The 12,660-nt window shown below is 35.7% G+C and overlaps 2 protein-coding genes across 5 annotated transcripts; one reads left to right on the top strand and one right to left on the bottom strand.

Annotated features, from left to right (window-relative positions):
* The first annotated feature begins 6,657 nt into the window (after nucleotides 1–6,657).
* On the top strand, nucleotides 6,658–8,680 carry LOC122005360 (probable protein phosphatase 2C 33). 4 transcript variants are annotated; one of them, XM_042560380.1, is made up of 5 exons: nucleotides 6,658–6,908; nucleotides 7,025–7,284; nucleotides 7,458–7,733; nucleotides 7,800–8,228; nucleotides 8,319–8,680. In XM_042560380.1, exons 2-5 carry the CDS (start codon nucleotides 7,138–7,140, stop codon nucleotides 8,568–8,570), a joined length of 1,104 nt encoding a protein of 367 aa, XP_042416314.1. In that variant the 5' UTR covers nucleotides 6,658–6,908; nucleotides 7,025–7,137; the 3' UTR covers nucleotides 8,571–8,680. The 4 variants fall into 4 exon arrangements, with proteins under 4 accessions (XP_042416314.1, XP_042416316.1, XP_042416318.1 ...); XM_042560382.1 differs by having other exon boundaries at nucleotides 6,658–7,284; nucleotides 7,800–7,917; nucleotides 8,005–8,228; XM_042560384.1 differs by having other exon boundaries at nucleotides 6,658–7,284; nucleotides 7,800–7,917; nucleotides 8,005–8,228; nucleotides 8,309–8,561.
* Nucleotides 8,671–12,295, bottom strand: LOC122005359 (serine carboxypeptidase 1-like). The gene is made up of 14 exons (XM_042560379.1): nucleotides 12,110–12,295; nucleotides 11,891–12,036; nucleotides 11,404–11,474; nucleotides 11,178–11,300; nucleotides 10,853–10,955; nucleotides 10,742–10,779; nucleotides 10,557–10,658; nucleotides 10,294–10,374; nucleotides 9,975–10,220; nucleotides 9,713–9,778; nucleotides 9,487–9,608; nucleotides 9,151–9,264; nucleotides 9,002–9,047; nucleotides 8,671–8,920 (listed from the first exon to the last, which is right to left on the bottom strand). Exons 1-14 carry the CDS (start codon nucleotides 12,253–12,255, stop codon nucleotides 8,837–8,839), a joined length of 1,488 nt encoding a protein of 495 aa, XP_042416313.1. The 5' UTR covers nucleotides 12,256–12,295; the 3' UTR covers nucleotides 8,671–8,836.
* Between the last annotated feature and the right edge of the window lie 365 nt (nucleotides 12,296–12,660).

Raw genomic sequence — 12,660 nt, 5'->3', positions numbered from 1 at the left:
AGCTGCTGAATGCATGCATGAGGCTGTGTTGGCAAAGTTAACTCCTTAATTCGATCTTGGCGTTTTAGGCAGGGATGTGCATGATCAGTGGACTAGAGAGTTGTATGTATGTACGTGAACTTGCAATATATATACAAGAAATGATAATTAACTTGTTGCGAGTGCAATATATTGGATTGCTGATTTAATCTGTGACTTGTTTATAATTATATCATAAAATAAATCATGTTATTTAGATCAAGTAAAATTACTTGAAAGAATTGGATCGCATACGACAAATAAGAGAGAGTGATGAGGCCGCACTGCAGCAGTAGTTGTCGCCCTGCAACTGCAAGCACGAAAGTCCACGACAAAAGAAGGCAGTCTCGCTCAATTTGGCGACATGTATGCGGGCGTCCCCACGTCACATGGAACCTATACCGGCATGCATCTCGGTCTCTTAACGATAACGCATCATGATGATTGGAGGGAAAATATTGGGAGACAGATTTGATAATGATGCATAATTTTAATAATATTATCACGTATATATATGATAATTTTATTATCCTATTTATTTTAAGTGCTCGATCGATCGTGTGTATCATATATATATATTTGCATAAACTAGATACCACAAAATACAAAATGTATACGAGAGTGAAATTTAAATGAAATAGCGTGATAAGGTAGATTTTCAATCCTAACTTTATAGCAAAAGTAGTGATCAAAAAATCAATTCAGAAATATATATATAGTGCAGACAAGGGGACCACTATAGCAAAGTGTCGTGGAAATGCTTATCTTTTGTTTGCCAAGATGGGACAATTTAGCCATAGAGAAAAATTTATAGCAGTGATATTCTGTATGGACACCAAAATTTGAGACTTTGGCTATTGAATGAGGAGTCGTTTGTGCTTTTGAATTTATTCGATGAATAATTCATCTCTGGAATTAATTGGGTCTATAAGGTTTGAGATATCTGAATTATTAAAAAAATACACATAAGAAATTAACAAATTAATTCATCCAGGTATAAATCATGCTTTCAGGAGCACTTTTTGCAATTCAATGTATTCTTGTGCATCTTTGGCACATCGTGATACAACGATCTGTAGAAGTCCAGCTTTCTTTCTTGCACTTCAAATTTGGTACGCAATCAAACTAAGAGCAATAAAATATTGACTTTTTTTTTAAAAGATGATAAAGCTCACTCAATCTGTCATTTCTCTTGGAATAGCATAGTGAAATACATATATTAAAATCAGCTTTTTCTTTAAATTATAGATATTTTAGTGATATATATAGTTTTAAATAAAATAACATAAAATAAAACTTACCTCATAGTTCTCAATTGAGTAAATGATATCACAAACAAATAAAAATCTCACGTGTGACTTCTAGCAACATCCACGTGCATTAGATCACGAAACATAATTCGTTAGCTGTTTGTCTCTCGTATCGATAAAATATTTTGGAAGTACTATCGATCTCTTTCGAAGGAAGAAAGCGAAGAAAAAATCTTCAAGGGAGAAATGGAGAGAAAGTTCCTAAGAATATTTTTCAAGATAGCCTTTAAAGGAAATGAAGAGGTATGACTATTCAAATTCTCTATTAATTATCACGATGACAGTTGTTCAAATTCTTCATTAATTATTATGATGATGGTTGTTAAAATTCTTCATTAATCATTGACTATTCAACTTTTCCATTAATTATCATAATTGTGGCTATTTGAATTATCTATTAATCATTATGATTGTATCTATTAAAATTTTCTATTAATCATCATGATTATGATTATTCAAATTTTTCATTAATCATCATGATTGTAACTATTTGAATTCTTTGTTCTTTTTTTTTTTATCAAAAAAGTTCATATTTGATCTTGATATGTTGTAGCTTCCAATATTTCAGAATTAATTAATAATCCAATTAATTCTAATTTAGAAATGATAAAATTAATTAATTTTAGTGTCCATTAAAATAATCAATTATAAATAATGTTCATGTCTACATGTCAGGTAAACCGTCTAGTAATAATTTTTAGTCACCCAATGTGATATAATATTAGTTATAAACTATAAACCACTATGAATCACTGTATAATTCAATTTCTTTATCTAAGTATACATTCCAATTAATTCGATACATTATGCGTCATCATCAAATTAATTATTTTATTTGATTTTTAAGATATAATAAACTCCTCTCGAGTCATAAATTATTCCTCTCATGACCATGGATTTTTAGTCACTAATATCTCTATTAAGCGGTCAGGATATTAACTACTAATCCAAGAGAGTGATGAATCTTATATTAACTCAATACTATTCTCTCTATGCTTTGTCATATACCCAACAATTATATTAATCATAATTTAATTAAAGACTACTTTTAACAACGTCAAAGTATAAAACTCCACGTATAAAATAAATGAAGGTCTCAAGTCAAAAGATCAGTTATACTCGTTTATAAGAGGAATGACCAATGATGCTTAATTAATATGTGGTTTCCTCTTAAGCGGGTCATGTCCAATGTACCTCTAAACTCAAGGCACCCCCAAGTACAATTTAGATATTCATCTCTTGGTCTATCTCGACCTAGTCATACTAGCGTTGATCTAAATATTCATGTCTCTTCTCGAATCTATTCAATAAAAAATTATTTTCAAATTAATATATTAATTCATTAATGTATAAAACTTTATCATTAATTATATATATATATATATATAGAAAAATAAATGATTAACAATAAATATTTATCTTTATGAAATAATTATCCATAAAATACATAATGAGTATTTTGACATATTAATATACACTAACACTTTCACGGTCCTCAAATGAAATGGTCATAGATTACGGTACCGAATGACTTTCTAAATAGGAAGAACTTATTCCCTAATGGAAACTGTAGATTCAAATCTTGCTATGTGATAATTTTACCATTCGAGTACCAACTCAGATATACCCGTGGACGAGTTTTTTCTTTTCTTTCCACTGATACATGGAGCAGTTCAGTGCTCCTAGTAGTTTCATATGCGATGTTGACCCTGCAGAAAAATATAAAAGTCAGGCCTCTAAAAGCTCCACGAATCAACGGAAAACATGAATAGGCTAGGGACATCACTTCCATACCTAACATCTCAGAATCTATCCCATTTCAACTCCCCATACCCTAGAAGATATGCAACAGTCTGAGTAATAATTCTTCTAAAGACCATAATGAAAAACATTACAAGAAAATGATCATTTTATAACCGAATATTCATTCGTCTCTTAATTTTTAAAAACATGATATTTAATTATAAATGCCAAAATCGTTAATTAGCATGAAATAAAATATATAGTATCAAGAACTTACATTAGTCTACTAGCCATCGCCACCATTTTTTTTTTTAAATTTTCTTTAACTCCCATCCTCAGTTTCATCTCGCATTTCAAACTCTTCTTCCTCACCACAATGGCGTCATCTTTATTCTCAGTTTCTGCCCAGTTGAGCCGGCCCAAATCAATTATCGGCCGGCCTAATATAGAGTAAATAAGGCCCGCTATTATTTTACTTTTTTTTTTTACTTATATATGTATATTTATATTATCCATATAATTCATATTTTTTATGGGTGGAAAAATGGCTCGTGAAATGCATGGTGATTTTTTTATATAAATAAACACTAATTTTCATATAATTTTGACCGAGTAGTGCACGTCAACAATATTAATGCGTTGAATAATAAAGCATGCATTTCATGAATGCTTTTGCGCTGTCGATCATTAATTTGCATGCCTTTCAAAATATAAATAAGTCGCTCTCGGTTGTTTTTTTTATATTTAAAGATCAAATTTTAATTTTGATGAGTTAAAGAATAAATTTTATTAATGATTAAAAGTATTTGACTAATTCTGATTTAATTTATTATTTTAATATTAGTTGAGTAAATTAAATATCGATGCCAACTAAATAATAATAAAAATAGAGAAAATATAAACAAGTCAAAATATACTCTTTGTTTTTTTAAAAAAAAAACTCAATAGTGTGGTGAAAATTGAAATCATTTATATTTCATTTATTGGATTTATAAAATATTATATTTATCTCATGTTATTGATCCAGCGATAAGGAGCGGGGGCAACAGAGGAAGGGGTCAATGACACGAGAGAGTCAAAGGTCCGGCCGAGCTGGGAGGAAGTCAAAGGTTCGGCCGAGCCGCGAGGAATCTCTCGACCAACCGGCCTGGGCAGACCCCGGACCGGCACGAAGACAGCTTGACCTTGGGTCGAACTTTCGACGCTCACAAGTTCCTTTATAGGGGAACTGCTATGCCGAGTTGCGGGGCCGCTGGGCCGAATGACATAACAATTAGCTGGTGCCCCATCCGAGTATGTGACCGATCGGCCGGCTCACCCGGTCCGAGGTACGTGTATACCCGGGCGCCCGCGAGGCCGAGTGATCAGCCCGACAGGCCCAGTTAAAGACAAAGTGCTTAGAAGAGAACAAAAGGGGCAGCTAGTGATATCATTCTCGAGACGTATGCCGCCGACAAGCAGCATGGTCGCCGGTCGCTTGTCGACGACCGGGCCGTACCAAAGATCATACGGAGGGAGTTTTCGCTGACATGACAGGGATATGTTCGGACCATTGTGGTATGACGTCAGACATGCTTTTCTGACACAGTCATCCCAAGGTATGCTTTGAGGGACGTGCACGCGCCTCTCCGGGGTCCTATATAAAGACCCCCGGACTTCGATGGAGGTATGATTTTCTCCTATTATACTGTAGTCACAGTGTTTATTCTGACTCTTCTTGCCATCGCCTGACTTGAGTGTCGGAGGGTTGTCGCCAGGAACCACTTTCTGGCCTGACTTTGTTGCAGATTCATTGGAGGTTACGTCGCTGCGAAGATCACTGGGAGATAGCAGAAAGCGTCACGTCCTTAATTTCCATTGACTCAGTATACAGACAGGATCAATTATTATAATAACAATCAACATTATTCAATGTAAATCTATATACCATATTAAAGTGAAAAATATTAGGATCCTTGTAATATAATTCAAACGTCAAATAACAACAAAAATACAATTTATTTTTAACACAGTGTAAGTTTACACCATATCTAACTTTAATGATGAATTGATCGATATTTTTGTTGTTTTTTTAGTATTTGCGAGTGACTTTTTTATATTAATATTATATATATATATATATTTATTTATTTATTTGTGTTTACATTTTAAATTTGTGAAATATTGGGAGATCTTCTAGGTAAAAAAATTTGAATATCAATTTATTTGAGTTGTTTCATATTATATAAATTTAGATTCCTTTTGGTCATAAATTTAATGTTATAAGTTACACTTTTTTTTATCATGCCAAATTGTTTCACATTTTAAAGGTAAATTAAATTGTTTTACATGTTAGAGTGATTAAATTTATAAATATTTTATTTAAAGCAATTTTTTTTAAAAAAATGTCATCTATCCACCAATATTAACATATTTTTATCGAGTAAATATTAAAAGAGCCTCCAAAATAATATAAATCATAAAAAAAAAAACGCTCCCTTTTCCAAAAAAATTAAAAATGAAAAGACATCCCACCAAATATTTTTTCTCAAAAATATTCTTATGTTCAAAGTTATTATAATAGTTATGACTAACTGTTATGATGTATAATAGTTTCAATATTATTTTTTGCTTCTAGTGATATATTTGACATACTGTAATAACTACAACTAGTTGTTACATGGACTCTGTAGTTGTTATAACATATAGCAATTAATATAATAATATTATAATATTATGTGACAAAAGTCATTCATAATATTGTAATATTATAGTACTATACAGTAGTTTCTATGATTGCAAGTTATAACTATTTCAAAGAGATTTTGATTCATTTAAAGTAATTTTAATAAAATTTAAGCAGTACCAATATTTGTTTTGATGTAATATTATTTTATGTGTAGTAATTTTAACTAAGATAAAATAATTACTTATTAATATTAAAAAACTATTAAGTAGTTAATATTAAAACTGCCAATTTAGGTTGGGTTTGCTAGGTTTGTTCATTCTACTAAATAATTTAAGTATATTGGATTAAAATATTATTAATCAATTTTAAGATGGGTCTAGATGGACCAATCCGCCTTGGCCTGTGACCCTCGTGAGTCGATCTACGATGGGTTTAGATTAGAAACACGTATAAATTAAATTTTATGTCAATTTATTATTTTTTTAATTTTAATCAAATATGATACATTTTTATCTATTTATATTTAAAATACATATTTCTAAAATATATTTAATTGAGATGATCTTTTGCCAAAAAAAAAAAAAAAATTTGTTTTTGATGGAAATTAATGTTATTTAAAATCTGGAAGATATCATTTTAAAAAAAAAAAAATTGACCTGTCCATCCTATAATTCACTTTGGATTGGATTATAAATTTTTCAATCTATCTCATTCAGCCATTTGGCTAGCCCATTACAGACCAACTCGCCCTGCCACGGTTGTTGGCCAGTTAATTTTTACATTTTTTTATTTTTTTTGCATGGTTACATCCATTGAATAATTAAGCAAATAAAAGTAAAATATTCTAAATAAGAAAATAGAAAAATCTCAATTATTAAATTGTCTAGACAAACTGAGATTACGCAAGTACACAAATTACTAGAGTGGAGAACAAACTGCAAGGAAAAAGAAGAACGCACGCACGTCCACAGGAAACCGAGGATCATCATACAAACAGACCCAAAACGAAAGAGGAAGGAGAGACAGAGCAAGAGGGAGAGGAGGAGTAAAGGAGGCATTGGCGTACACGGATTTGCATTTGGAGTTGAAGGAGGAGAGCGGTTGGAGTCCACAGTCCTCAACGTCGTTCGATAATTTTCTTTTCCGTCGCCCGATTTCTCTTCCATTCAGTATCTTCCTTTTCATCATTTAAAAAAAAGCGTTTTTTTTTTCTTTTCTTGCGGAGATCAATCTTCTTCTTCTTCTGGTTTTATTAATCTATTTGTAATGATATTTCCTATCTGAGAGGGGAGGATAAGCCTGGCGCAGAAGGAATCGACGGATCCTCCAACTCTATTTGCTCGGTTCAACTGCCTCGCTGCTCTGGAATGCATATGGAACGTGATCAGGACCCTCCCGATGGGGTCCTGCCTGTCGTCTCCGGAGGACGAGGAGCTCCACGGAATCCCCGGGAGGATGTGCCTCAACGGCGCCACCAGCGCCGCGTCGCTCTTCACCCAGCAGGGCACGAAGGGGACCAACCAGGACGCCATGATCGTTTGGGAGGTGATTTATTTTGTCGCCGTCTTTGCTTGTTTTGTTGAATTCCAGCCAACTATCTATGTCTCGTCACATCGGAAGACGACAGAACACGACTAAAGATCCTATATCTGTAAGACTAACTTCCTGATCTTGATTATCCAAGATAAAATCGTAACGAATTCATCTTCAACATGCAGAATTTTGATGGTAGGAGCGATACAGTCTTTTGCGGAGTTTTTGATGGCCACGGTCCAAATGGCCACATGGTGGCAAGGAAAGTAAGAGACATTCTGCCTCTGAATCTACGTGCCAATTCGCCATCTGCAAGAGCTTCTGATGGCCATTTACATTTCTTTAAAGCATGGAAAGATTCATTCCTGAAGGCTTTCAGAGTCGTGGATAAAGAACTCAGGCTTCACCCGGAGATTGATTGTTTCTGTAGTGGGACAACAGCAGTCGCTCTGGTCAAGCAGGTTGATTGATATTATTTACAACTTGTAGGTTGTTTTCTCTTTTGTGATCGATCTCGTCTTCTTCAGGGGCAAGAACTTGTCATTGGAAATGTTGGAGATTCCAGAGCAGTTTTGGGCACTAGAGATGAAAACAACTCTTTGATTGCAGTTCAATTGACCAGGGATCTCAAACCGAGCCTCCCCCGTATGCTTTTTCCACCACTCTTTTCATCTTACTTCCATGATTGTAGTCTAAATCTTATAGATTCTTTTCTTTTCAATTCAATTCAAGGGGAAGCCGAAAGAATTAGGCGACACAGGGGCCGAGTCTTTGCCTTGAAAAATGAACCAGAAGTCGCTCGGGTATGGTTGCCCAATAAGGACTCCCCCGGCTTGGCCATGGCGCGGGCTTTTGGAGATTTTTGTTTGAAGGATTTCGGTTTGATCTCGGTTCCTGAGGTTTCATACAGACGCGTTACGGCAAAAGACGAGTTTGTCGTCTTGGCAACTGATGGGGTGAGATTCCAAGCCCGCTGAAACATGATCAGTCGAATGATGTAATTGTTCTACGAGAAATATCCTTAAGTTCTTCCCAGTTTTTGCCAGGTCTGGGATGCTTTGTCCAACAAAGATGTGGTGAGCATCGTTGCTTCTGCTCCCACAAGGTCGTCGTCGTCGTCGTCTGCTCGCTCTCTCGTTGAATCAGCTGCTCTGGCTTGGAAGTTCAAGTATCCAACGTCAAAGATCGACGACTGCGCCGTGGTTTGCCTCTTCCTTAATTCAGATGAGTCCAGCAGCTCCACTGCCAACAGTAAGGAAGATGGTCGACGCAATGACATCGAGGTTGCCATTGCCTGAACTGAACATTCTTATTGCTGTTTTCGGTTACCATGCTATTTTTTTATTAGATAAAAATTGCAACATCAATAACTAATAGTTGAGTGATGAGGCAAGAATCTTCTTCATAATCCAGTTAACCATTGCATTATTTAAGAAAGAGAACACTAACATAAACAGATCCAAGTTAGTGCGAGGTTGGCCAGGTGATAGGTTAAGTACTAAATCGAGGCAAACTCCATGGTTGCATCGAGGTAGAATTAGGAAACAAATGCAAAACAATTTGTTCAAATGCTTGTGCCAGACAGCCAACGTGTGTAGAAGGCCAATGCCTCTTTTGGCTTGTATTCAGGAACAGTATGACCAGATCCCTGAAACACGATATCACAAGCAAAGTGAAAAAACTTTGGATGCTGATCAAAGAAACATGTTTGGAATTTTAAAAACGATACCTTTATGGTGAGAAAGGTAAGATCATGCCCGTACCCTTGGGTGTATCTGCAAAGAAGAGAATAAAAAGTGAAGAGGAGAAATGAATTGCGGCAGATGTGATAAAATTTGTCCACCTGCTGTGTTAGAGCACAAGAGGTTGAATGCTTACCCAGCAACTTGAGCATCAACATACCAAGGCCTCCATTCATCAATAATTCCATAGCCCAGTGATCTAGTCCATGCTTCGGTACCGGTGAAAGGCACACACATATCATGGTCACCGCTGCGAGTACAGTATAGAACTTAACCTTGATGAGCAAAAACAAAACATTTAACTGGAAATCAGAGCACTGGTGGGAAACTTTTGGAAGAGATGTTGCTTTTTTTGTTACACTCATTTACAAAACTTTGCACACATAAATTGTATTGCCAGAAGTTAAAAGGATAGAAGGACTTCTATTACCAAGAAAGATTGCACTCCAAAGAAAAATTAAAGGCAAGTTACCTGAATATGAGTGCACGATAACCAATAGCAGTTAGGTTCTTGTGATACTTGATCATGCTTCCAGCATCACTGTAGAAGGTAATCTTGTCTGTACATAGTTCCCATGGTCCTGTTATGCTTTCCTAACCATTTTAGAGCGAAAGGGAAAAAAAGGATCAAAAACAAATGACTTAGTTTCATTGAAACAATGAAGTGGTTAATAGTTTTCAGTAATCTTTTACTGTACCATCTCGCCATGAATTGCTGATCTCACTGATTCATCATTCAGCCATGCAGTTGCAACTTGATCATCCTACAGCATAATTCAAGTCAAGAATGACATCGTTGCTTGATGGTTAATAAATGATCTAGCAAAATAGTGTTCACTTCTCACTAACACTGCAGTGCCTATTAATTTGACAAGTGATCATTCCATAAGTTAGTAAACTACGAACTATTAAACATGCTTCCAATCCCCTTTATAAATTTACTACTATTCGGATACTCACCGTACAGGGAACTGTTTCACTTCCAAGTCCAAGTTCTGGCCAGGTAGGGATACGACCTTGTTTGACTGGTGCTCTATAAGGCCAAGAACGACCAAACATTCTTTTTCGAACAGGTAAAGGCCTATTGGTCTCACCTAATCTTCTGAAACTCAAAGGCAATTTGTCATTACGAAGTGCAAGTTCACTGCTTTCAGAACTGTGATAGCAGGGTTCCAGGATATTATAGATGTTAAGGTCATCAAGTACCTGGCCATGCAAGCAAAGTGAACCTTGATATTATCAGTTAAAGTAGATTGACACAAAATAAGATCAATATTACCTTATCAACTTTGTCTAGCTGGCTTTTACAACTCTCATCTGTTGGATTCCAGTAACTTCCATTACAAGAATTATTAACTTCCTGAAACATAAGCACACAAAATGATGTAACCAAGTAAACAGAGACCAGTTGAAATTGGATGAACTAAGCAGATATAGATATAGTATGCATCCATCAGCAAATTGGCCATCTTGTGGAATTTTGTTAATAAATTCACTTTCACGATCCATGAAACTAGGTATAGTGCAGCGTGAAAGTAACACCTGAAACAAATCATTTGATATAAGTCCCATTCCAAATGCAAATGGAACAAGAGCATCTCCATCAAACACATTATCAGCAACCCCATTTCCAACCATGTAGCCCTGAAAGGAGTATATGGGAGAGGTTTGAAATTATGTCTGAACATATATCGAAGAAAGCAAACAAGAAAACCATTATATGATACCTTGAAATTTAGAATAGGCTCTACTCCAGACTTGATTCCTGGAAGGAAATCTTTTGATCAACAAAAGCAAAGAGGAAGAAATTAGCCAACTCAACAGTGTTGTCTTTGTACCTTGAGCAACTTCATAAGAAAGAGTTGGAACATAAACTCCAGCATAAGACTCCCCGGATATGTAAAATGGATTTGCTAGAAACTCAGGGTATAACTGAAACCACTGCTTGTACAATCAAACCAAAAATAGCTTAAGCTCCCACAAGAAAAAAAGATACAAACCAATTGATATGCACATAATTGAACTTTTTGTATTTTTTTTTCATCCTTAAAGACTCAATATCTTACTTAATGAGGCATCATAGTGATTAAACCATGTTTGTCTCAACTACTAAGCGTTAGCTTGCTTAATGATATAAGGGGATAGATTAATGCATTTAGGCACCTTCAAAAGGAACTTGTGTGAATCAGAAGCTGTCTTCAGATCACCAGTGACATAATCTGAGATATTGTTAGAGTAGGACAGTCCAACTCCAGCTGGAGAGTCCAAATAGAGGATATTAGATACCTGAGGATAGGGGGGAAAATAACTATCAGATGATGAGAACCATAAGCAAGCAGAAACATAGAATTTGCAACCACTATTTGTGAAATCTTGGGCAAATCGTCACCTTTGACCAGCTATAAGGATTAAGATGTAGCTTTGGCAGGCTATTGTTCCCAGATTCAAAATTGAATGGACCTGCCATGAAAGATTAAATTAGTGTGGAACATCTTTATAGGAAGACTCAGAATAAGAAGACAGAAAAGGATAGATATACCTCTCATGAACAGTGCAAAGTAAGCTCTACAAGCTAATGGTTCAGTATTTTACAATTTTCAATGGGCCTACATGACAAATTGAGATTCGAGATACAACGAAAAGTATCTCCAAGGATGAAGATGCAGATTTTTCAAGTACTAATTACAGTTCTCTGAGGATTTGGTTCTCATTGATTCTTTCCTCCAAAGAGAGAATTTTGGCACTGGAAAGTGCATATCCATTATTCCAGACCTCATTAAGGAAACAGGAACACCAGACGAACAATCCACATCCAGCATGAGCATGGTGTCTATTCACTGGAAAATTGAAGAAGAGATTAAGAACAACATTATTACCATGCTCATACACGAATCCATCAAAGCTGGAGCATCCCGGCCCACCATTGAGCCACAGCACCAGCGGATCCTCGGAAGGGTTCCCCTCCGAGAGCACAAAGTAGTAGTAGAGCTTCTTCCCATGTTCTTCATCTATCGTCACGTACCTATTTCCCCAACGGAAAGGTTTCAAAAAAAAGAAAAAACTTTTTTTATTCTTTCACTAGTCTCAATTCCTACCCGCCATAGTGATCAGAGGGGAGCGTTCCAGTGAATCCCGGAACGGACGTGATTCGAGCACCCTCGGGAGCCGCTAAGGAGAGGCCACCAGCGAGGAGGAACAGGAACCCCAACAGGGGAGCGCGGCAGAAGCGTGGGACGGCCATCGAATTGCGCCTGGCTTTCTTGTTGTAGGATCGAAGGCCTGCAGGATTATTTATAATCTCGATATCAATCATCGGAGTAAAAAAAAAACAGAGAAAATTTTCGTTTTTTATCTTAAAAATTGGAATTTTGAGTGCGACAATGAGTTGTCTTCAAGTTGCCGCCACCATGCTTTTCTCAGAAAGTCTCCACCTCAAAATTAAGATGACTAGCGAGCTGATCGTATTGGACGGATTCTGGCAACAGATGAGGGTATGCACTGGGTGCCAAACTTTTAAGTGGCTATTACTTTTGTGATTATCCGATACATTTAAAAATTCTTTTTTTTTTGTTAGTTACCCGCAAAAAAGGCTTTATGTCTGTGCTATATATAACCATATATTCATATGCAGCACTGATCCTCTAGA

Source organism: Zingiber officinale, chromosome 7B, assembly GCF_018446385.1.
Source record: "Zingiber officinale cultivar Zhangliang chromosome 7B, Zo_v1.1, whole genome shotgun sequence".
NCBI lineage: Eukaryota > Viridiplantae > Streptophyta > Magnoliopsida > Zingiberales > Zingiberaceae > Zingiber > Zingiber officinale.
This window is presented reverse-complemented; position numbering and strand designations above follow the sequence as displayed.

Coding starts and splice junctions, on each gene's coding strand:
- LOC122005359 (XM_042560379.1), bottom strand. CDS start 12,255: ATGGCCGTCCCACGCTTCTGCCGCGCTCCCCTGTTGGGGTTCCTGTTC. Junction 9,609..9,712: donor CAGCAATTCATGGCGAGATG/GTACAGTAAAAG, acceptor TAAAATGGTTAG/GAAAGCATAACAGGACCATG. Junction 9,265..9,486: donor TATCGTGCACTCATATTCAG/GTAACTTGCCTT, acceptor CTGTACTCGCAG/CGGTGACCATGATATGTGTG.
- LOC122005360 (XM_042560380.1), top strand. CDS start 7,138: ATGGGGTCCTGCCTGTCGTCTCCGGAGGACGAGGAGCTCCACGGAATC. Junction 7,734..7,799: donor CAGTCGCTCTGGTCAAGCAG/GTTGATTGATAT, acceptor CGTCTTCTTCAG/GGGCAAGAACTTGTCATTGG. Junction 8,229..8,318: donor TCGTCTTGGCAACTGATGGG/GTGAGATTCCAA, acceptor AGTTTTTGCCAG/GTCTGGGATGCTTTGTCCAA.